The sequence below is a fragment of the Moschus berezovskii genome, chromosome 6, assembly GCF_049115385.1.
Source record: "Moschus berezovskii isolate FMDL1 chromosome 6, NW_MosBer_1.0, whole genome shotgun sequence".
Taxonomy (NCBI): domain Eukaryota; kingdom Metazoa; phylum Chordata; class Mammalia; order Artiodactyla; family Moschidae; genus Moschus; species Moschus berezovskii.
The window spans coordinates 11,225,112-11,250,897 of NC_142465.1; the positions used below are offsets into that span (position 1 = coordinate 11,225,112).

A 25,786-nucleotide genomic window follows, 5' to 3' on the forward strand; every position below is an offset into this window, starting at 1 on the left:
ACGAACTCAAAGCCAAGATGGTCACATGTGCTTTGTTACCTAATTAACACATAGATGAACTACGCTGACACTCAAATCCAAGACTCCTGCTTCAGAGTGGGACTTTTAATAATCATATGGCATTAATATCCTGAAAACTGTATCAAAATTTTAATTAGAAATAGCTCCCTTGAATAGTGTTCTAAGTTTCCCCCTTGTTTCCAGATGCCAAGTCACACTGATTCTCTTGCCAAATGTATGTGCCAAAACACTGTTATTATATATGTGTAGCCTGGTTAAAAAAAGGAAAAGACATGTATGAATAACTCGGGAGACAGGAAATTATGAGGTACACTTAGAAATATAACAGGATGATGCCCTGACTGTTTTCACAGAGAACCATTGCATTTTCTTACTAGTTTGTTTAATTTATAAGTAAATATTATATATTTACTTATATTTTTATTTTTTTATTGAAGTATAGTTGATTTACAATCTTTTATTAGTTTCAGGTATAGAGCAAAGTGATTCAGTTATATATAGTTATATAATAAGTTACATCTATGGCTGGGTGGCATCACCTACTTGATGGACATGAGTTTGAGTGAACTCCAGAGTTGGTGATGGACAGGGAGGCCTAGAGTGCTGTGATTCATGGGGTCGCGGAGAGTCGGACACGACTGAGCGACTGAACTGAACTGAGCTGATTCTTTTCTAACTTCTTTTCCCTTGTATGTCACTACAAAATATTGAGTATAGTTCCCTGTCCTATATATAGGCCCTAATTGATTATTTTATATAGGTAGTGTGTATATGTTAATCCCAAACTCCTATTTTTTCCCTCCACTGCTTTCACCTTCAGTAACCATAAATATGTTTTCTATGTCTGTGGATCTAGTCACACTAGTTTTATAAACGAGGTGGCACACAGAGGATACATGTCAGGCTCTGGGTGGATGAAAAAATCAGGAGAGATGAAGGATGTGAGTCATAGGGGAAGGAACACCATGGGGGAGAAGAGCAAGCAGGGACATGATGGAACACATTGAGGGAAAAAGAAGACGTGTGTAAGGAAATGTGGAACCAAGGCCTGAAAGGTATCTAAGGAATTTGGTCTTTGGAAACAAGGAGCCATTCAAAGGTTTTCGACACCAGACTAACAGGATAAAAGATAGTTAATGAAGGTAAAAATCTTAAATACATTTCCCAGTAGTTTAACAGCATTTCCAGTAGTTGCCAAAAGATCAAGCTTCCCGGATAGTTCAGTGGGTAATGAATGGACCTGCAATGCAGGAGACACAGGTTCAAACCCTGGGTTGCGAAGATCCACTGGAGGAGGAAATGGCTACCCACTCCAGCATTCTTGCCTGAAATATCCCATGGACAGAGGAGCCTGTCAGGTTGCAGTCCAAAGGGTTGCAAAAGTGTCAGACATGACTGAACACAAGACAAGATTCACAGGTTATAGAAGAGTAAGTCTATAAATAGGAGTGGACGTCCCAGATGGCACTGGTGGTAATAAACCTGCCTGCCAATGCAGGAGACATAAAATATGAGGGTTCAGTCCCAGGGTTGGGAAGATTCCTTGGAAAAGGGAATGGCAACTCACTCCAGTCTTCGTGCCTGGAGAATCCCATGGACAGAAGAGCCTGGTGGGCTATAGTCCCTGGGGTCACGAAGAGTCGGACATGACTGAAGCGACTTTGAATGCATGCATGCATTCTGCTTAATTACTAAGTAGAAGTAATTAAGATAATTGTCAATAATGTTTGTCTGTACAGTAATATTATTTCTAGGTATTGCCTGAAACCTACTGCTCAACAAATTGTAACATAGTTTGATCAAGAATTTTACCTGGATTTCAGTTCGTTGTCCCTTGACTAGTACTTTTCTACCAAGATTGTTTAAAAGAATTAAGATCTAATGCCCTGAAGCATTGTGATGAAACAGTTATCTTTTCACTGCATCTGAAGTGGTACTAGCAATATACCAGCCTTGTCAGAATTGAAAAAAAATGTCACTCAAATTATTATTCAGGATTCTATTTTATTATGCTACAATAAAGGTCATCAAAATGACAAGAATTCTACAAATCTATATTTTTATGAATGAAATTTTTATACAGCTACTGCTGTTTTGCTGTCCTTGAAAATTTACTAAGGCTGTGTACTCACTGATAATTAAAAGACTCCCAAATCACTTTTTTATATCTAGTGCCAGAGCTGTTTAGAACATATACTAAGGTGTGGTAGGTTAGTCTTGTTGCAAGGTCAGAGCACAACAGAGGAATGTATTTTTGTATGAGTATTGGAGCTCAGATATTGATCTTTATGCTAAATATAATATCTAGGGTTTGCTTATTCTCACCTCTGTGAAACTACTTTTTTGGATAGCCAAATGAATAGACACTTAAATACTAAAATAGAATATTCAAAAGCTACTCTCTGGAAATGGTTAACATCAAAGCTAAAATTTTAGTTGAATTGGGTATTTACATTAATTCCTCCTAGCTCAGGCTAAAATATTTATATCTAGAAATGTTTTTTAAAAATTTATCACTAGATTCAGAAAATGCATTCATTATCCTTTTAGGGTGCAGCATAATTTGAATCCACAAGTTACTTATAGATTCAAGTTACCTATGCTACTGGGGTTTGATGAATTCAGTTCACTTAAAACCAGGAGTGGCCAGATTCATTTGGTAGAAAACCTCATGGTATTTCAAGACACACAAGGGAATAGCAAGTAGGACATGTTCAAAGAAACTATGGCTCAATAATGTGGAATTAATTGTATCAATATGGGGAAGCAAAGGGCAGGTTTAATGGAAAAATTTTAATAACCTTGCCTAGAAGTTCTGGTTGGTTGATAAGATTTGTTGCCAAGCTGTGGAATCTAATGCCCTGAAGCACTGTGATGAAACAGTTATCTTTTCACTGCAAGATGTATAAAACAGTCTTTGGGACTCTATGGGAGAGGGTGAGGGTGGGATGGTTTGGGAGAATGGCATTGAAACATGTATATTATCATATGTGAAACGAATCTCCAGTTCAGGGTCGATGCATGTTACAGGATGCTCGGGGCTGGCATGCGGGGATGACCCAGAGGGAGGATAAGGGGAGGAGGGAGGTGGGAGGGGGGTTCGGGAGGGGGAACTCATGTACACCCAAGGCGGATTCATGTCAATGTATGGCAAAACCAACCAATATAATGTTGTAAAATAATTAGCCTCCAATAAAAATTAAAAATAAAGTGGTACTAACAATATACCAGACTTGTCAGAATTGAAAAAAAATGTCACTCAAATTATTATTCAGGATTTTATTTTATTATGCTATAATAAAGGTCATCAAAATGGCAAGAATTCTACTAATCTACATTTTTATGAATGAAATTTTTATACAGCTACTGCTGTTTTGCTGTCCTTGAAAATTTACTAAGGCTGTGTACTCACTGATAATTTTAATAACCTTGCCTAGAAGTTCCGGTTGGTTCCAGTTGGTTGATAAGATTTGTTGCCAAGCAGTGGGATTCTCAACAAGGCCTGTCCAGGAGAAATTTGGAAAGAAGTCAGATGTAGTTAGGAAATTAGGTTGGAAAAACACCAAGCAAGGCTAGTATTCTGACACAACATTTGATCATTTTATTTTGAAGCAGTTAGAAGAGATATTGACTGCATCTAACCCCTTTTACACAAGAAACTGTCATAGAATACTGACATCTTACATGGCAAGTTTGAGGCATCATTATCTTGAAAGGCTCATTGTAGGTAAATAAAATTTTAGTTCGGTTCTCACATTTTAAAGTATCAGTTTTGAAAAGGGGGAAGTATAAACAAAATAGTATCTGATCGTCTTATTCCCAAGAACCTCTGCAGAGTTACTCTAGGCCCAGTCTTCTCTTTGGTACCTAATGAGCGGAGTAGGAAACAGAAAACTGATGACTTGGAGAAATAGACTTCAGATTCATCTCTTGATGGTATATATGTTTTCCAGGTTCTTTCTGAAGGCTTAAAAGGGATCCTCAAAACTTAAGTATCTTCTATTAAGTCACCTTTAAAATGAAAAGAGTATGTTAATATATTTCAGATTATCAAAGAATTTTATAGTTGAATATCTCTGGAACTCACTTCTAATTCACTCTCTCTCTACCATGGCCAAAAAAAAAAAAAAAACACAGAAACCATAGTTGTACTTAGAGGCAATGTTGCAAGTTCCATGAATTATAGACATCTTAGAAAATATGTAGCTTTAAAAAAGGTGAAAAATCAACTATAATTATAAAGGGGAAAGAGGAACACTAGAAATAAACTATTAAAAAATTGCTGTTTCAATGAAATTTTGAAATGCTTTATATTTATTTCTATACATTTTTTAAAAGAGAGAAAGAAAAAACTTACTTTGTTGCCATCCAGAGGATGTGATTCCACTGAGTTAGCTATATTGAGACTTTTGTTTTATAATGAATGATAAGGTTTTGATGTTTTTAGTATATGGCATCTATTTGATGAGGCACCCTCTTATTAAAATATGCAGTAGAGTTGAATCATTTCATCATTCTTTGAAGGGAAGAAACATCTGTTTAATATAGACCAGACATTTGAACAAAATCATTCCAGCATTTATTGAGATCAGATAATAAGTCAGATGAAAAGATAAACTCTTCAACAGCTGCTGCTGCTGCTGCTGCTAAGTCACTTCAGTCGTGTCCGACTCTGTGTGACCCCATAGACGGCAGCCCACCAGGCTCCCTCGTCCCTGGGATTCTCCAGGCAAGAACACTGGAGTGGGTTGCCATTTCCTTCTCCAATGTGTGAAAGTGAAAAGTGAAAGTAAAGTCGCTCAGTCGTGTCCGACCCCTAGCGACCCCACGGACTGCAGCCTACCAGGCTCCTCCATCCATGGGATTTTCTAGGCAAGAGTACTGGAGTGGCTTGCCATTGCCTTCTCCGCAGCAGCTAACTACACTCAATGCGTTAAGTGGTCTGGACATATAGAGAAGGAACTTTTTCATTTTTCCTCAAAAGAGTACTCGTGTCATTGTGTATAAAGATACTTCACCGTAGTCCTTAAGGGTCAAGAAGGATATTCAAAGCACAGGAAGAAATCACATGGAAAGGCTCAGAGAAAAATATGTGCTAGTCTGAGTTATGGTGAGGGTGGATCTCATTAACAGAAGTAAGCAGGGATTTTGGCAGATATAGAGAGATAACTAGTTCAGATTTGAGCAGATTATCAGTGTCAAATTTAGCTATTTTGTTTATTTAAAGTCAATGTGACATTTTATAGGTACTTGCTTATACTTACAAAGTTCTCCTGAGGAAGTACAGAGTTTGGCTAAACTAATTTTTTCATAGATGTGATTTTCCCATATATATAATGGAAATATTTCTTATATACTTATTCTTTTCTGGGCTTACTGTTCCACCCTGAGTGATAACTACCCTGCCAAAAGCTGTTGTTTTTAAAAAGATACTTAAGATTTTATAATGTGATCATTCTTCTATTTCATTAAACAGTTTTCTGAAAAAAACCAATATTATCTGAACATTCTACATCTAATTTTAAAAAAAATAGTTTCTAGAAGACATATCTTTAGAAAAGAACAAAATTTGAAATAAATGAAATAAGTCAACCAACCCATAAAATTAAGCAAAATTTTAGACATTTATATGAGATTTAATTTTCATTTTTTCCTCTTTTAACCTAAAAGCAAATGTTTTAGCACTGTTGATTTTAAATTCAAGTATGAAAATCTGAGATTTAATTAAAATTTAACATCCATACTAGTTGTAAAATTACTTACATTATGTGATTCATTAAATATGCACTATAGGTGTTCTTTTGTGAGTATATTTCTGGTAAAAGCAGAATGAATTTCCAGTAAGTATTTTATCACTTGTGAGATTTGTTTTAAATGGGAAGCATATTAAATTTTGGTAAAATAATCTATTACTAGTCGGACAAGGGGCAAAATATAGATAGAACTTGGAAAGACTGAAAAAATATGACAAATTGTGTTAGATTTTTTGTCCTTTATGACAAATAAACGCAAGTGAAATTATAGTCAAATATTTGAGGATCCATGTGTGAATCCAGGAGGTCACTACTGATTTTCTGAGATTCTTTGATTTATAAGCTATTAAAAGTCTATAAGAGGGTATTTTTATGCCTGTCCTCTAGGAATATGTCAGATACTCAAGGAAAATAAATATATGAAGTGCTGAGTATCTATTCTGAACTTGCATATCATTTCAATTAGCACCATTCGTCTTTTTTTTAAAAAGTGTTGAAGGCTCGAATAGCCGTTGGACACTCCCATGCATGAAGCAGTTTTCTTCAATGGCACTTATCGTGACCCTGCTTTTTTGCATACATACTGGGAGATGTTAAGCAGGGATAAACTGCTGACCACTGAGTGAAGGACGCAAGTGCAGATCTTTGGCTTTCTGTCAAAGATACTGGAAAAAATGATGAACGACAAATATATTATGGAGTAATTCTCCTCCTAAGAGATCCACAAGGATTCTAACTGTCAGGATTGCTGTCACAGCCAGGGATCCTCCTTGTTTTTGTGCTCCTGATGGAAATACTGCTTTCGCTGAAACAACACCCAGTTCCTGGTTGTTGTTGCTGCTACCGTTATCTTATCTTCCTTTATTTCTGGTAAAGATACCCATTTAAATATCTATAGATGATGTAATTTAGACAAGAATTTTCATTGAGACATAGCTTAAAGTTACCCTAAATTCAATAAGAAAATGGTGGTGGTGGTGGTTTAGTTGTTAAGTCATGTCCAACTCTTACGACCCCATGGACTGTAGCTTGCGAAACTCCTCTGTCCATGGGATTCTCCAGGCAAGAGTACTGGAGTGGGTTGCTATTTCCTTCTCCAGGGGATCTTCCTGACCCAGGGATCGAACCCAAGTCTTCTGTATCTTCCATACTGCAGGCCAATTCCTTGGCTAAGCTACGAGGGAAGTCCCAATAAGAAAATAATTGTCATAAGATTTTTATTTCTAAGCTTTTTAAATAATTTAACTATTTTAAGGACTATATGTTACATATATTTCTATTCAGTTTTTAACAATTCCTGCATTTCTTTGGCTTGCTGAAGCTAGGTCTTTATACTCGGAATTTTATTTGCCTGAAAAGTGCCAAAATCTAAGATGACCTTGATATGATAGCAGATTTAATAATATGGCATTTAATAGGAGCGACTTAGGAATGAATTCCAGGTTTTTTATTGAATATAAAGACTCTATTTCCCAAATGCAAAACAGATGGGAAAACCTAAAATCACTCATTTGACAAAACCTCGGGGTTTCCAATTAACAGTACATGCAATATGATATACTTTTGGGTAGTAGTAATAAGTTTGGTATCTAAATGATCAATGTGCTGTCTTGTTTTACGTCACACTGGTCAGCTTTGGATGCGTGCATGCTCAGACGTGTCTGACTCTTTGTGACCCTATGGACTGTAGCCTGCCAGGCTCCTCTGTCCATGGGATTCTTCAGGCAAGAATACTAGAGTAGATTATCATTTCCTCCTCCAAGGGCCTTCCTGACCCAAGGATCAAACCCGCATCTCCTGTGTCTTCTGCATTGGCAGGTGGATTCTTTACCACCTAGAAGCCCTCAGTTTTGGGTACCCTTTTAGAGAAATAAAGACTATTCAGATCACATTTGTAAGAGAATAACCAAACCATTATTTTTAAATTCTCTATCAGATTTAACTTCTTACATTTACAAGTAAAAGATTGTAGGATACAGCTTAGAAGGTCAGCCAAGCATCCAGATCTCCCAGGACAGTAGCGCTACATAAAACCAAGCTCATTAGATAGTGAGCTGTGAATAAAAGTGGTTTTTTCTCTCTGAAATATTAAAGCATCTAAATTCTGTTTGTTTCACAGGAGTCTGAACTGATAGAACTAAGAGAAACCATTGAAATGCTGAAGGCCCAGAACTCTGCTGCCCAGGCAGCCATTCAGGGAGCACTGAATGGTCCTGACCACCCTCCCAAAGGTATATTTAGAAATCTTGCCATTTTTTTCATGCAATCTGATAGGCATCTATTTTTATTAATTAGAACAAAGCTACTTTTACTCAGTCACACTGCCTTTGATAATATGTGAATTGCTATTATTCAGAATTTAAGAACAGTAGCCTTCAGTATCAAACTGACCTTAGGAATTGGCTCCTACAGTCAAAATCTTCTCTCCTCCTGATTTCGTGAAGTTGGGTCTAGAGAGGTTAGGTAATACATTCATATCTGCTATTGAGCAAAACAAACCAGAGAAGGAATATGGAAATTTAGATCTTTATGTAAAAATATAGCAATCAATATGGTGAAGTAGTGGGTATTGGGAGCAACTTGTCCTGTGTGGTTCAGTTCAGTCGCTCAGTCGTGTCTGATTCTTTGTGACCCCATGAACCTCAGCACACCAGGCCTCCCTGTCCATCACCAACTCCCAGAGTTTACCCAAACTCCTGGGTGGGGGCTATAAGAAATATATCTAAGAACAGTAAGAAAATGGACTAAAAGTTGGTGTGTTTTTAATTATTACTATGCTTCAGCAGGGCTTTCAAGGCGGCTCAGTGGTAAAGAATCCACCTGCCAATGTAGGAGACAAAGGTTCAATGCCTGGGTTGGGAAGCTCCCTTGGAGAAAAAAATGGCAACCCACTCCAGTAGTCTTGCCTGGGAAATTCCATGGACAGAGGAGCCTGAGAGGCTACAGTCCATGGGGGTCACAAAAGAGTCAGATGCAACCTAGTAACTAAACAATAGCAATGCTTCAACAATCTTAAACAATCATAAAATAATCTTTTTTGCCACCACCCCCACCCCTTTGATTGCCACGGAAGAAATACTCTGTGATAAAGTCATGTCATTTTTTTCTTTACGTAAGTTCCACTTAGTCTCTTTTAAGTATCATTCAATATGCCCAACTCACAGCTGGCAAATACCCTCTTAAATCCTGAGTGCTCTGTCATCTCTCTTCCCTTTTCCAGACAAATTTTGGGAATGTTTGATAGAATTGTTCAGTGTCTTTAACAGCCAGTCATACTTCAGACACTGAAGTGTGGTTTTTCTTTCCACTGCTACTGCTGCTAAGTCACTTCAGTCGTGTCCGACTCTGTGTGACCCCATAGACGGAAGCCCACCAGGCTCCCCCTTCCCTGGGATTCTCCAGGCAAGAACACTGGAGTGGGTTGCCATTTCCTTCTCCAATGTGTGAAAGTGGAAAGTGAAAAGTGAAAGTGAAGTCGCTCAGTCGTGTCCCCGACCCTTAGCGACCCCACGGACTGCAGCCTACCAGGCTCCTCCATCCATGGGATTTTCCGCTACTCCACCAAAACTATTCTCTCCATCAGCAATAAGGACTTATATAACTCTAAGTCCAGTGCATTTAAAATTCCTATTATATTTATCGTAGAAATAGCATTTAATACTGATGTCCATTCCATCCTACTTGTAACATTCACTTCTTCTGATGCTCATTACATGCATATTCTTATTCTTCTATGCTTTTGAAAGCTTCTTTCACAGTTTCTCTTGTAGACTCGTGTGTTGCATTTGTTAAATATTGATGTTTCTTAGAGCCCAGTCCTGAGCTCGCTTCCATTATGGTTTTATACATTTTATGATTCTCTTCATCCTATGTAAATTCTTATACAAGCCCATCTAATACTGTCTGTATAATTATTGTTTTTGTGTTGATAACTGTCAAATATATCTCTCCAGGGCAGGGTCATCTCTTGAGTCACACATCTGTAAATCCAGCTGCTAAAGAGGGAACTCTGTCTGGTTATCTCTGGATGTGTGTTTGCCACCTGAAACTCAGCATCTCTAAATTTGAACTTGTCTCCTTCCTCCTCAGACCTGCTTATGCCTTCGGTGCTGCTCTCTCAGTCAAAAGCATCACCACCCTTCCATGTTACCAGAAATCCTCCTCTCCTCACTCAGTAAATCCCTACGTTCTGTTGATCCCGCCTCTCTGATCCTCCTATCCCCATTCCTCATCTCTCCCCTGAACGGTGACCACACGCTCCTGAATAACCTTCCTGCTCTGTTTCTTTCACCTCTCTGTGCCATTCTTCACAGTGAGACCGGGGCAGTGGTCCAACAGTGTGTATCTAACAGGTATCCCGTTGCCTTTAGATAAAATACAGACTCCTTAACATGACATAATCTCTCTTTGCCAGTTTTGTTTATTCAACAAGTATTTAATGATCATCACTTATGTTCTAGATGGTCTTTTAGACCTTTTGTCTTGCATTTTGTCATTTCATGCTTTAACTATCCTGAACTTCTTTCAGTTCTTCAGAAGTTCTTTACATATTCTGTTTATTTTGCTTGGCACTTTCTACAGTGTTTGTTCAGCATAAAAACTTTCTGAGATCTTGCGAGAGTTAGCCTAAACATACCTCCTTGGTGCTTCCCTGATAGCTCAGTTGGTAAAGAATCTGCCTGCAATGTGGAAGACCCCGGTTCGATTCCGGGGTTGGGAAGAAGAAGGGAAAGGCTACCCTGGAGAAGGGAAAGGCTACCCACTGCAGTATCTTGCCTGGAGAATTCCATGGACCATATGCTCCATGGGGTTGCAAAGAGTTGGACACAACTGAGTGACTTTCACTTCCCTTTCACATACCTCCTTGACTCTCAAACTACATGAGGTCCCTTTGTGACATGTTTTTGAAAATAACTGTAGTTCCCTTACAAAATTTGCATTACACTTTGGTGCCTTCATTTATTTATGGTCTACCTTTCCTGGTTGATATCAGGGTGGTTTGTTTTCTTAATACTAAATCCTGGCCATGTTGATGCCTTGTACATGAAAGGGGCTTATTCAAATTTTATAGAAAATATTAATATAATTTTTAAAAACAAAATTTAACTTTTGGGAAAATAATTATATAAAGTGAGATATACTGAAATTAAAAGAAAAACTAGTTCTCTAGGGGCTACTTCTGTTAAGAATTTAGCAACTTTCCATGTGGAGGAGTTAATTTATATGCAGTATGGAAAATTACTGCATATTTAAAGCTTATCTTAGAGCTATAATAAAGCAGCTTATGTTCTAAATCTTCATGTTGTAAATAGGTCCAGAAGGGATTTAAAAAGGCTTAATCCCTTCTTTACTGTTGTGCAAGACACTGAAGTAAAACTTTCTGGAAAGATTCATTTTATCTCAGGCAACAGGTAGCTTAATATCTACTGGAATTGAAAAATAGGAATTCCTTTGCTCAGATATGTGAGAGGGGTGACTAAAATGAACAAAAGGATAACAGTTACTATACAAATTGGTCAAAAAAGATAAAATAATAGTTTTATAAAGTTTAAAACTAACAAAAACAAATAGTTATAAAGGATTGAATGTATATAGGATATTCAGATTAACATTAAAGCTCAGTGTTACACTGAATGAATTGTAAGAATATATTTATTCAACAATTACTTGTTGGTCACCTACCATATGATATACTCTGTATAAAGCCCTGAATATATAATGGTAAACCAACTAGACATAGTCTTTCTCAACATTTAACTTTTAATCTTAAGGGAAAACAGAAATGAAGAATTGTTGCGATCATTAGGGTAGCTGAATGTGCATGTAAAACAGTTATAAGTTCTAAAATGGACAAGAATGTGTGCCATAGAGAGCAAGGGTACCAGAGAACCTACTCTGGTTACAGAGTCAAGGAAGTCCTTGAGCAGATAGTAATGTATAAGGGGAAATCCAAGGATTAATTGTCAAGGCAGATTTTAAATATTGAGAGAAAAGCATTCCATGAGGTTCTTAAGACAGAAAAGAGATCCGTGCCTTTATGAAACTGACCCCAAGAAGATAATGATCAAAGGTAAAATAAACTGAACCAGGTTGGAGAGATGAGTACTGACCAGATTACTTAGGGATTTGTAGACCATATTTAAGAGTTGGAATGTTTTCTATTCTTGCTCAAATGGGAATCTACTGGGAAGTCTTAAATAGGAAAGTGATGGTAAGATTTTTCTTTAAAAAGATTTGAAGATGAGTTGGCCAGCTGTTCTTTCTTAGAGCAAGTAGGTGATGGTGATGGCTCCAACTAGAACAGTGACAGAGCAAAGGGTGCGAAGTGGAACCTGAAGAATGAATAAACATATAACTGAAATGTATGTTGTTTAAAATGAGCCTCTCTGTTCATTCAGATGTTGGTATTCATTTGATCAACCCTTCTTTACTGAACTCTGTGATGCTGCATGTACTCATATGCTTAACTCCAGAAAAGAATCGTCAGAGAAAAGTAAAATGCATTCCCTTCATCCCGTAATGTTATTGAGATTATGCCCTTACCAGTCTTTACTGGAAGCGTGGTCATGGTTGAACATAGCTACTACCTCCAAGGACTACTTTTTAACCTATAGTTAAACATTTTGGGATTAATTGAAGTCAAATGTAATTTATTAATTCTGGATATAATGAAAACTCTAAAATACTTTAATTCTTAATACATCTGCTTTATTTGTAAAAGTCAGTTATGATGAGAAAGCTAGCAAATACTAATCTTATTCAGAAAAGCTTGCAGCCAAATGTAGCAGATATTTAAAACACAAATACCTACACATATTCTTTTATTTCTATTCACATAATTTCCACATTAGTTGATTAAGGGATACTGTGCTCCTTTATTTTTGATGCAAAATAACACACATAAATACCTTGATTTAGGTTTTGGCATTGGTAATGCTTTTGGCATGCAAAAACAGTAAATGCTTTCATCGTTAAAAAATATATACTTTTAGACCAAATTCTAGGGATTCTTAAAAACAGCTATTATATTTTTCCCATCCTATAAAATTTTTCAGCACGGTTATTCTTTTAATGGAAAAATCAAAGTACTTATTGATAGGTATGTATATGAGATTAAAGATGGATATATGTATATTACCCACCCACACATATTCTTACTGTACGATTTGCAAGTAACCAGTTAAGGTTCCATTTCTGTCGGTCATTTTACTGTTAAATTACTTTGCTGAAAAGTAAAGTTTTGATTATATACTATTATTTCTATGGGAACTTTATGAAAGCTATATTGTAATTTCTGACACCTGATAAGTTCCACTGAAATTTTTTTTTGCTTGGCTAATCTGCATTGATTTCAATTAAATATAACAGTAAGAGATGGCCTATAAGCACTTTTGACATAAAAAATAATTTTATAAATTACTTGTGTCTTCACTAACTCTTAAGGTCAGTTCACCATGAGTAGAAATAATTTCAATTTTAATAATTATAAATAAATCTTATAAGCTTGTTGTATGGAGTGACTACCTTCAAAAGGTGATTTAGTATCAAATAGTGTCCTTTTCAAAATATCTTATTAGCTGGAGAGAAGTTCATGCTTTTTAGGAGTACATAGAGGTCATATTACTTGGCAGTTAGTACAATAGACAATAGGATCCGTCTAAGACTCTTTTTCAGCTGTGTTACTGCAAGGAAACTTTAGTGATTACTCATTTCAGTGGTTTGCTTTAAGAGTAAAATTAGATGCTCCCAGAGCAAAGTAAGTATCTAGTAAAAGCTAGCTTTATTATTACCTGTTATTACTACTATTACTCTTCTAAGTCATGGGCTGGGATTAGGTGTAATGGGAGAATTACACTGTCTTAAAAATGATTTCTATTTAATTCACGAATGAAGTCTACCTAGATTCTCTCTTGAGGACTTTCACCCCACTGGCTCTTTGACCTTGGTCAAGGTATTTCTTTGCATTTCAGTTGCCTAATCTATGAGATGAAGTGCTTAAATGACTCGCAAGGTTTGTTTTGGCTCTAACAAGGTATGCTTCCATGAAATGGAAAGTCAGTATATTTGGCTTCGGTAGCTTTATTCAGAGGACAAATATTAAAAAGACACAATTAATTTTCATGCCATTCTGAATTTCCATTTTCTCCATGGAATATATCATTGGGATAAATGATTTTCTAAGTGCTGCTTGATCTAGATATTCAGTAAAAATCACTAGCATAGCATTTAATTTTGGGACAAAACTCAGAATTCATTAAACTGCCAATGCTACAGACTTACCTGAGATTCCCATGGAATCTTAATACAGATAACCTAATTAATTAAAGCAAATAGGGTGATACTTTGTTAAGCTTATAAAACTAAAACTGCATTGAAATGATCTATACAAAGCTGTGTTGACTATTATTAGAGAACTTCCTCTCAGAAAGCCTAAAAGTCTTATTTGTTCGGATTGAAAGTCTTTATGAGTAAATGTGAGTCTCTCTGTCTATGGCTAGATCTCCGCATCAGAAGACAGCATTCCTCTGAAAGCGTTTCTAGTATTAACAGTGCCACAAGCCATTCCAGCATTGGCAGTGGTAACGATGCTGACTCCAAGAAGAAGAAAAAGAAAAATTGGGTAAGCTGTTAGCATTCATCTAATTCAGAAGCTTATTACTGCACAGTGAGGCAGGAATTTTCCTTTTGGGCTTTAGAGACTCACAGCAGTTTACAATGTCTCATCCAAGTCACTGACCCCTCAAATGCTACACTCATCAACAATTCAGGGCAGCCTGGCGCTGAAGAGCAGACCTTTTGGAGTTGGGACTAACTGAACTTAGATTTGAATCCCAACTCTGATGCTTATTTTTTGGCTCTCAGGCAAATTACTTCACCTTTTGGGGAGCCTAAATTTTCTCGTTTGTAAAAACTGGATAATTATACTGACTTTACAGGGATATTGTAAAGAAAAATAGAGTAACATCTATAAATAAGTGGCTCAGAGCAGGGCCTTATTGTGAAGGTGGAGATGAAGAAAAGGATGATGGTGATGATGGTGGTGTTGTTAGTAGTGGCAATGGTGGTGATGGTGGTAAAGATGCTGATGGAAGAAGAGGAGAAAAAATAGAATTGGTAAAAGAGAAAAAAGAGTCCTTGCAAACTTCTCCACCCCTTGCATCAACAGAGCTTATAGTGTGAAAGTATCACTGTATCAGAAATCAACTTTATATATGTTCACCAAAAGAACATAGGAGAAATATAGTACTTCAACAGAACTATCCCTTGTTAGCTAGAGACATAATTTATGATATAAAGTAATTGCTGAAAAATTGAGGGGAAGATGCTACCACTGCAAAATGTTTAAAAAATAATGAAGGAAAGGATTTCTTTGACTGCCATGAAAGAAAAGTAAATTTTAAATAAGTAGAACTCTTGATGAAATCCAAAAGGAAATTAGGAAAGGATTTTACTAGAGTGCTTTCTGTAAATAATGAGAGAAATATCTTTTTTGTTTTAAAGAAATGTTGATGCAGGTAATATTTTAAAATACTGATCAGCCTTCCTTCCCTTGATTTGTAATTCCACACTCTTTCATGTTTCCGCAAGGTGAACTCTAGAGGAAGTGAGGTGAATATAAACCGTGGACAGTTTGGCATGCGTCTATAAAAACACCCACCCTTGGCATGAATGCTATTCATTTTGGCAGGAAAGCTTTTATACCTTTTAAAAACAGATTACCTTGTTTGTCTTTTCTTTGTGTCTTTTCATTTTAATCTTCAATTTTAAAGAGAAGTAAAACTACTTTCCGAATAGCGCTGTAGGGCGTACCAATTCTGGTTTTGCATAGTCTGGGAACTGAAAATTTGAATAGAAACTCACAATTAATGAAGTGTTAGGTGAATTTGATTTCATTTTGCTTTTTAAGTTTATGCTGTCAGCAGGCCCTGACTTGACAGTAGTGCTAAAGTGGCCATTTAAAACAAATTGCCTTGAAGAGAGGAGCCTTCTGAAAGGAGATCCCTTCAAGGTACTTCGTTTTAAATGAGTGCTCTGACAGCCATGCCCTTGTCCCTGCACTGTTTAAAAGCCTTCCATGTTTGCGCTGTGCTGGATTAATACAAGAATAAAACAGAAACACAAACCACGGTATCTTTTTTTTTTTTTTTAAATTAGAGATACCGTGCTGCAGCTGTTAATCCTTTGCTTATACATACTGACCCCAGGCAGTGGCTAGGATGGCACCTGCAAACTAACGGCCCAAAGCGAGATGCCCCCAGTGCAAATAGACAAGGAAGGTAATTTCTGTCCTTCTTGCAGCTGAGAAGCTCATTCAAACAAGCCTTTGGGAAGAAAAAGTCCACCAAGCCTCCTTCCTCACATTCGGACATTGAAGAGCTTACGGATTCGTCCCTTCCAGCATCCCCCAAGTTGCCCCACAATGGGGGTGACTGTGCGTCAGCCTCCATGAAGCCCTCGCAGTCCGCCTCTGCGTAAGTCACCCCCTCTGCAGCACGAGGAAGAATCTATTGAAGACGACTTCAGGCCAGGCCCACGTGTGTGTTCTGAATGGAACCGCAGCACCGTCTCTGTGTCTGTTATTTCCAGATCTTCCTTAGAATAGCAGACAGCATTCATTTCTCTTCTGTTTTCATACATTAGAACGTGAATGTTTCTTGATCTCATTCTCCCCTTTTCTAAGTTATTATTTTCGCTGGCATTTGTCCTTGTATCTATCTAACTGTGCATTAAATGCAGGTCACCCCTTGTCTGGCCACCAAAGAAACGGCAAAATGGCCCTGTGATCTACAAGCATAGATCCCGGTAAAATGGAGTGTGATGCATGAAAACTGCTGAGATCCCAGTTCTAACCTAAGCAGTGTTCACGCCTGCTTTCTCTAAAATCACTCGCATGTGTTTCAGCAATGACTACCTCCTCTGCCCTCCTGTTATGGAAGGAAAATTTTGTTACCTTAAGCCGAACTGCAATCCATTTTTCTTCAATTGTGTTAGATAATCTAGCAGAGCATTTTTTATGGTATCCCACTAGAATGTTACAAGAAAGAATAAAACATTTAGAATGTAAAGCATGTGCTCTGATAATTCTCTTTGTTCTATATACTGTTTAATTCAGATTCCGTGTGTGCCCGTGACGGCAGCTCCCCAGAGCTGGCATATACAAGGCCACAAATAGAACCATTTAAGACCTTGCACACCCTATATAATTCCTTGACTTAGAGCACTGTCATTTTGTGACCAGCAACTTAATCCGCACGTTTTAAACAGAAAAGCTATTCATTAATATAACAGAAATTCTTTTTGATGCGTTTCCTCCCAAGCTGTCTACAAAACCACAACACAGTAAGGATGTACTGTATGTGACCTTCAAGCAGCCCCCAAAGCCCGCTTGTTTGGGTTGAAACCTTGCTTCAGTTTCATTAGCTGACCTCCTAAATCAGCTGAGCCTACCAGAAGGATTGTATAACACATCCATTATTTACATGTCTAAAACTAATCTCCCTGATTTATTGTCTACAATATTTATTTTGAAGTTTTGTGGTAACCTGGAGATAGTATTATGGCAAATAAGGTTATTCCTTGCAAAATTTTATAAAACTAGAAATCAACATTTTAATACATAATAACTTCGTTTTAAACAAATTTAATATGTTGCGAATAGAAGGTTAAGTCCCTTGAAAAAATGGTTGAATGAAATGTAGTAATACTCTGACTTTCCGCCCCACAAATATTAGCAACAAGGGAATTTTGACTATCAGTTTCTATGCAGTAAAGATAGGTTGTTTTGAAACTTCAAAAAATAGAGATTTAAAAAAGAGAAACAAAGGCCTACTCTTTTCAGTTTTAAACCTACAAATGTATTACTGTTTGTAAAACTCTTTTTCCTTTTCTCTAGGTTTTGCCAGCAGCAAATAATCTCTGTACCTGCTGGATAATATTGCAGTTCAGCTTTTAAAAGAATCATTGCCTTTCCTAATCCTCTGGCTTCCCCAACCGCTGATTTTGTACTTGTTTCTTTCTTCAGGATCTGTGAATGCACAGAGGCTGAGGCAGAGATAATTCTGCAGTTGAAAAGTGAGCTCAGAGAAAAGGAATTAAAATTAACAGATATTCGGCTGGAGGCCCTCAGCTCTGCACATCATCTCGATCAGATCCGGGAAGCCATGAACCGGATGCAGGTTGGTCTGTAAGCACCTTCAAGGGGTGAACAGGAGAGATTTAAAATGCTGCTTATTCTCTTCTCTGTTATTGTAAAAGCAAATCTCACATTTAAATCCCTTTTGGAAATGCACTCTTTTTATTTAATCTCCGCAACTCCTTTCCTAATATCGGTTGGAGCATTTTGTAAAATCCAGGTTTGGAAATGGGAGTGCAAACTGGCTGGTTGCACTCAAGGACCATTGAAGGCACTTTTACTAGTGATTGAATTGTCTGAGAGCTGAGTTTTCAGAGAAACTACTACAGCCCTTGCTTCTTCACTTTCCCTTGATTTACCTTTTGGTAACTTTTCCCTGTAGTTTTGAAATCTGACTTTCAAACACCTTTACCTATTTTTTATTGAAAAACAAATGAAATGAGGAAAGGACAGAAATATAACACAAGCTTTCTAAATATGAAAGTAAATGTGATGTAGAATGCCATCTGTAAAAGTAAAGCTTTTGTGTGTCTTGGAAGGATCCGAAGGCTAAATTCAGAACCAGTCTGTGCTCAGACTTTCATTTTATTATTGTCAACCAGTAATCACTTGGTACCACAGATGACTGAAACAGGAAAAGCTCGTTGCCAAGCAGATTCCTATACCACTGATATATTCATCAAAAGGCTTGTGTTGTTTTTATGAGCTTAGTGCCCTGTTTTGAAGGAACAAAAACTTTTTCAGACGTTAGCTAGGATTCTGAAGTGATAATTTTAAATCACTTCATTTATATTACTTTTGTTTTACTGTGATTTTCAGCTCCCCCTGAATTCAGAGTATTACGAAGGGCATTTTCTTCTGTGAGATATTAATAGTATTTCATTAATTTTTAGGTTTTATTTTATTAAAGCATAGTTGATTTATAATGTTGTATTACGAAGTTTCAGATGTATAGCACAGTGATTCAGTTATATATATAACTGAATATAGAGAGAGATAGATACATTCTTTTTAGGTTCTTTTCCTTATAGGTTTTTACAAAATATTGAGTATATAGGAGGTCTCTCTGTTGGTTATCTGTTTTTATATATGTTGTAGTGTTTAATTCTAAAATGAGAAATGGAATGACCTCTTCAATTATGTTATTCTTAATTCAGGTGAGACCACATCCTGGAAAACTCCTTAAATATATGATAGATTTTTAAGTATAAAAAAATTCCACTGGTCAGTTTAATCTGTATTTGTGATTATCTGAATATGTATATATGGGAGACAGAGAAAGAGATTTACTTTTCCTTCTTTGGAAGGAAATCTTGCTTTCATAATTGATATTTAATTAATATCTCACCACATTAAAACACACACACACACTGATTAACACTACTGAAAGAGTTGATATCCTTTTCTCAAGTCAGCGCCATGTTTTTCACGTTTCCAATTTCACAACAGAACGAGATTGAGATCCTGAAGGCTGAAAATGACCGGCTGAAGGCAGAGACGGGGAACGTTGCGAAGCCCGCCCGGCCCCCGTCCGAGTCCGCGAGCAGCACCTCCTCGTCCTCCTCTCGCCAGTCCTTAGGACTCTCGCTGAACAATTTGAACATCACGGAGTCTGTTACCTCAGGTGATTTTCTGCGCACATTGCCTGAATCACAGCAGGCCTAGGACTTCACAAGTGAGGACACCTCGAATTTGGAGACCCTTGCCCCCCGCAACCCTCGCCCATCCCCTCTTCAAAGCGTTAACCTAATTCTCAGAGATAGCCCCTTTTCCTATAAGTTCATTCTCTGTCATGATCATTTTAAAAGAACATTCTGTGCAAAAGTGAAATGACTTAGAGATATGGTTTTCATATCATTTTTTAAAACAATCATTTGTGCTTGAGAAGTACTTCTTCCAGGATTACGGATAGGCCGAAGGAGTAATATTCTCAGCGATGATCGTTGGTACTCATCGCTGTATAATCAGAACCCTGTGCAATTTGATAGCGTTGTAAGTGTAGGAAGCCCATTTACAGGTGTTTCAGGACCTATTCCTAAATTTGACTAAGTGATCCTGCATTTTGCAGCCCGGGGAGAATACAGTGCCCCTCTGTCACCAGTGCTCCTCTGTCACCAGGCTCCTCTGTCACCAGGCTCTGTCACACAGCTCTATTAAACTGTCACCAAACAGACAAAAAGGAAACACTGGGTTCCAGTATTGTGTTCAGAATAAGGGTGCCGTTTTAGTCAGTTGCAAATAGAATCATATAACCTAACGTTGTCTTAGTATCTGATGAACTATTCAGTTATAAAGTATAACTGCTTCTTTAATTGAGCGCGCACTCACAGCCTTTAATCCTTTTTGTATACATAGAAGACGATTGAGAAAAGATTTACAGGAGGATCTGTGGTGATTACAAAGCACAGCCACTAGATGACGCCTGAAAACCAATAATATACATGCTGCTGCTGCTAAGTCGCTTCAGTGTCCAACCCTGTGCGACCCCATAGACGGTAGCCCACCAGGCTCCGTCGTCCCTGGGATTCTCCAGGCAAGAAGTGTGGAGTGGGTTGCCATTTCCTTCTCCAATGCATGAAAGTGAAAAGTGAAACTGAAGTCTCTCAGTTGTGTCCGACTCTTCGCAACCCCATGGACTGCAGCCTACCAGGCTCCTTCGTCCATGGGATTTTCCAGGCAAGAGTACTGGAGTGGGGTGCCATTGCCTTCTCCAAATAATATACATGTTCCTGGGCAATTTTAGATCCCATGATACAACTGAGAAACTTCATGACTTGCCTTAAATTACACTAAAATATAGAAAACAAAGATAAGATGAAAACGAAAAACACAATGAGATATACAGCAAGCTGATATTGATGATATTTTAATAAATCATATTTCTTGCTTCTGAAAGGTCAGAATTTGTAAAATTCTACTAACTATATCTTCCCTTCATGGGGTAAAATGAATGGCCCAAATGCATACTTGCTTTCTTATAAAAGATAGCTGAAAACTAAAAGGTAAGTAGGAATTCCCTTAAGTTCATGAAAACATTGTTTTATACCATTTGGCAGAGATTGGGGAAGGAAAATGAATTCTGAGAAAACACATCAAGCAAAAGAAATATTAGTACCAGTAGCTCAGCTGGTAAAAGAATCAGCCTGCAGTGCAGGAAACCCCGGTGTGATCCCTGGATTGGGAGGATCCCCTGGAGAAGGGAAGGGCTACCCACTCCAGTATTCTGGCATGGGGAGTCCCTATAGACAGAGGAGCCTAGAAGGCTACAGTCCATGGAGTCACCAAGAGTCAAACAGGACTGAGTGACTGAGCACAGCACAAGAAAAAACAGAGGTTATAATTAACTGAACTTATAAGTCATTAGGTAAAATAAAGCTATAGAAATATGGTAATAACTTGAATGTATAAATTGTCCATGAGGTGTTATCATCCACATTCTTCAGAAGATGAGGGAAGAAAAAGAACAAAAACTTTAAATCTGAGAGTCCTGAGCTACATCCTATATGTTGGCTTCTCAGTGATGAATCCAAGAGAAGTGAAGTAGGATCCACACCTAATGGCAGTCAGTGCTTTCCTACGACCTGGGACTTCACTTCATCAGAGTTAGTACCTTACAGAATGGCTTAATGGTGGGATTCTACAGCCTGTTACATGATTTTGTTTTAGCCCAAGGAAATACAATCATGTTTGAAGGAGGCAAATTTAGTACTGAAAGTTGTTTAGAAAGAACAGCTATATAAAAATTATACTACAACTAATGTCTGAGGGAGATTAGGATGAATATGAAATCAAAGAAATTACAATTTCTGTGTCCATGTGATGGCCATGATTCAGAATTTGGGACAATTTGGTGGGGGAAGGATTTTTCCTTTTTTAATGTGCTTTATATTTACCCATTTCATTGTTAATTTTAGTATTGTATTGTTTTCTTCCTTCAGTTATTTTTTAAGTGTGATTCTTGTGTCTAAACTGGCAAAAAATTAAATCACTTGACATCACTTGACTAGGAGAGCTCATATTCCCTTCACAATTGTTTCAGTTCAGTTCAGTGGCTTAGTCGTGTCCGACTCTTTGCAACCCCGTGAACCGCAATGCGCCAGGCCTCCCTGTCCATCACCAACTCCCGGAATTCACTCAAACTCATGTCCATCGAGTCGGTGATGCCATCCAACTATCTCATCCTCTGTCGTCCCCTTCTCCTCCTGCCCGCAATCTTTCCCAGCATAAGGGTCTTTTCAAATGATGCAGCTCTTTGCATCAGGTGGCCAAAGTGTTGGAGTCTCAGCTTCAACATCAGTCCTTCCAATGAACACCTAGGACTGATCTCCTTTAGGATGGACTGGTTGAATCTCCTTGCGGTCCAAAAGACTCTCAAGAGTCTTCTCCAACACCACAGTTCTAAGCATCAATGCTTCGGTGCTCAGCTTTCTTTATAGTCCACCTCTCACATCCATACATGACTACTGAAGAAACCATAGCCTTGACTAGACAGACCTTTGTTGGCAAAGTAACGTCTTTGCTTTTTAATATGCTGTCTAGGTTGGTCATAACTTTTCTTCTAAGGAGTAAGCATCTTTTAATTTTACGGCTGCAGTCACTATCTGCAGTGATTTTGGAGCCCCCAAAAATAAAGTCTGTCACTGTTTTCACTGTTTCCCTATCTATTTGCCATGAAGTGATGGGACCAGATGCCATGATCTTAGTTTTCTGAATGTTGAGCTTTAAGCCAACTTTTTCACTCTCCTCTTTCACTTTCATCAAGAGGCTCTTTAGTTCTTCACTTTCTGACATAAGGGTGGTGTCATCTGCATATCTGAGGTTATTGATATTTTTCCCAGCAATCTTGATTCCAGCTTGTGCTTCTTCCAGACCAGTGTTTCTCATGATGGACTCTGCATATAAATTAAATAAGCAGGGTGACAATATACCACCTTGACGTACTCCTTTTCCTATTTGGAACCAGTCTGTAGTTCCATGTCCAGTTCTAACTGTTGCTTCCTGACCTGCATACAGGTTTATGAGGAGGCAAGTCAGGTGGTCTGGTATTCCCATGTCCTTCAGAATTTTCCACAGTTTATTGTGATCCACACAGTCAAAGGCTTTGGCATAGTCAATAAAGCAGAAATAGATGTTTTTCTGAAATTCTGTTGATTTTTCAGTGATCCAGCAGATGTTGGCAATTTGATCTCTGGTTCCTCTGTCTTTTCTAAAACCAGCTTGAACATCTGGAAGTTCACAGTTCATGTATTGCTGAAGCCTGTCTTGGAGAATTTTGAGCATTACTTTACTAGCGTGTGAGATGAGTATAATTGTGCGGTAGTTTGAGCATTCTTTGGCATTGCCTTTCTTTGGGATTGGAAAGAAAACTGACCTTTTCCAGTCCTGTGGCCACTGCTGAGTTTTCCAAATTTGCTGACATATTGAGTGCAGCACTTTCACAGCATCATCTTTTAAGATTTGAAATAGCACAGCTGGAATTCCATCACTTCCACTAGTTTTTTCATAGTGATGCTTCCTGAGACCCACTTGACTTCACATTCCAGCATGTCTGACTCTAGGTGAGTGTGAGTGATCACACCATAGTTTTATCTGGGTCATGAAGATCTTTTTGTACAGTTCTTCTGTGTACTCTTGCCACCTCTTCTTAATATCTTCTGCTTCTATTAGGTCCATACCATTTCTGTCCTTTATTGTGCCCATCTTTGCATGAAATGTCCCCTTGGTATCTTCCTCTATTTCTTTGCATTGATTGATGAGGAAGGCTTTCTTATCTCTCCTTGCTCCTCTGCATGGTTAGTGGGCTCAAACTTGACAATCAAAATTGCTTTTATGTTGGGGCTTTTTAACAGAAAAGCTTTCTAAAGTACATGATTAACTTAAAAAAAAAAGAAGTAGACAAGATACAGGACAATTGACAGATGTCCAGTTCCTGAAATATAGTGCATGTTCCATGCATCCAGTGAAGACAGAGGTGTGAAAAAATCTTTATTTTTCTTGTCAGAATTTCACTTGATTGGAACCAGAATGGCAGATCTTCTTTTTTTCAATATGTTGACAGTGGACCATAACTTATTTTCCAAATAAAAGACTGTATCAGTTCAGTTCAGTTCAGTCGCTCAGTCGTGTCCGACTCTCCGCGACCCCATGAATCACAGCACGCCAGGCCTCCCTGTCCAACAAGACAGCAAAAGAGACATAGGTGTATAGAACAGTCTTTGGGACTCTGTGGGAGAGGATGAAGGTGGGATGATTTGAGAAAATGGCATTGTAGCATGTATATTATCATATGTGAAATGAATCACTAGTCCAGATTTGACACATGATACAGGATGCTTGGGGCTGGTGCACAGGGAGGGAGGATATGGGGAAGAGGGAGGTGGGAGGGGGGTTCAAGAGGGGGAACACAGGTACACCCAGGGCAGATTCGTGTCAATGTATGGAAAACCAACCAATATATTAATGTAAAGTAATTTGCCTCCAATAAAAAAAAAAACAAACACGAAGAACCCCATCTCACATTGGCTGTTCTTTGTTTTTCCTCGGAGTTGTTTGCTCAGGTGATCATCTCATCGGTGTACCGATGGGGAGACCCAGAGTGAGCCGAGGTGTGGAGTTAGAATAGACAAACAGAGAAAAGGAGTAATGGTTAGAACAGATGAACTTACTAAATACTGAGGATAGAGTGCTTTAAAAGCATTGTCTGTTATGCTGTCAATAATTCTGCCAAGCTGATGCTTTATAACCCATTTTACAGATGAAGAAGCCAAGACTTAGGGAAGTGATTACTATAATTAGTTCAGTAAGTGATAGAGCAGGGAATTCATCTTCTTTCTCACCATAGTATTCATTTCCAGTGCTCAGTACAGTACCTGATTTCTTTGATGCTTAATAAATTATTATTTTTAATAATTATTTTTGAATATTTATGAACAGTTATGAATAATCGAACAAAGTACTAAAGAGGTGATTTGGTCATGAATTATAAGATATTTCAGTTCAGTTCAGTTCAGTCACTCAGTCGTGTCCAACTCCTTGCAACCCCATGAATCACAGCACGCCAGGCCTCCCTGTCCATCACCAACTCCCGGAGTTCACTCAAACATGTGACTAATTAGCTACTTTAAAATTTTGAGGAAAGGAACGAGAATTGAAATGACACTTAAGGAAGAGTTTTGAGCAGGATAAGCAAAATATGAGACCAGGAGGATGTTAATCCAGTAAAAAAAAAAAAAAATTAATTCCAGTAAAGGAGATTGTCTTTGACAATTTAAAAATTTCTAGCTAAAAAATCTCCATATTCCTAAAACTCTAAATTTGTTTTTGATTGTTATGGTATTGTGGCATTTTTTAAACTCCTTTCTTTGCAAAATTGCATATTCCAATTATTAAAGTAATAGAACCATTTTATTTTCAGAACCCATTTGATGAAATTTTTTTTTAATATAATGATACAGTCAAAGTTCTTGTCTCTCTGAATTTACAGTTTGAGCAACTGAGTCCTCTTGTCACCAGGCACACGTGATCTTCAACATGCAACTAAGTTTCCTTTGTCCACAGAACACTGTCTTCACATTAAATATGCCTCTATAATATCATCATTTTCAAAGGAAAACATATGTGGGATAGTTTGCCTTACTCATTCTCCAAACTGAACATTAATCGCATTTACTATATTTAAAAAATTAACCTTTAATTACATTTAAAGTTGGTAGTTTAAAGGTTAACTAGCTTTATCATGCTTCTGTAACTCTTAGCTGATTACTAGAAATATCATTTTTGTTTTGAAACTGTGAGCAGAAAGGGGACAGAAGAGCAATAATTAATATATTTATGCAGGGAAGTATAATGCCATCATTGAAATTCAAAACATTACCTAAAA

The 25,786-nt window shown here is 37.6% G+C and overlaps 1 protein-coding gene across 6 annotated transcripts in view; it reads left to right on the forward strand.

The window, feature by feature from the left end:
• The window catches only part of NAV3 (neuron navigator 3), a 915,819-nt gene that overhangs the window by 857,532 nt on the left and 32,501 nt on the right, over positions 1–25,786 (forward strand). For 3 of the 6 annotated variants that reach the window (XM_055394051.2, XM_088836814.1, XM_088836816.1), the window contains 6 exons: positions 7,894–8,005; positions 14,273–14,394; positions 15,363–15,383; positions 16,074–16,246; positions 17,797–17,950; positions 19,357–19,531. In XM_055394051.2, coding sequence (XP_055250026.2) covers positions 7,894–8,005; positions 14,273–14,394; positions 15,363–15,383; positions 16,074–16,246; positions 17,797–17,950; positions 19,357–19,531 — 757 coding nt within the window. The remainder of the gene's footprint in view (positions 1–7,893; positions 8,006–14,272; positions 14,395–15,362; positions 15,384–16,073; positions 16,247–17,796; positions 17,951–19,356; positions 19,532–25,786) is intronic. The other 3 variants (XM_088836813.1, XM_088836815.1, XM_088836817.1) reach the window with 1 other exon arrangement.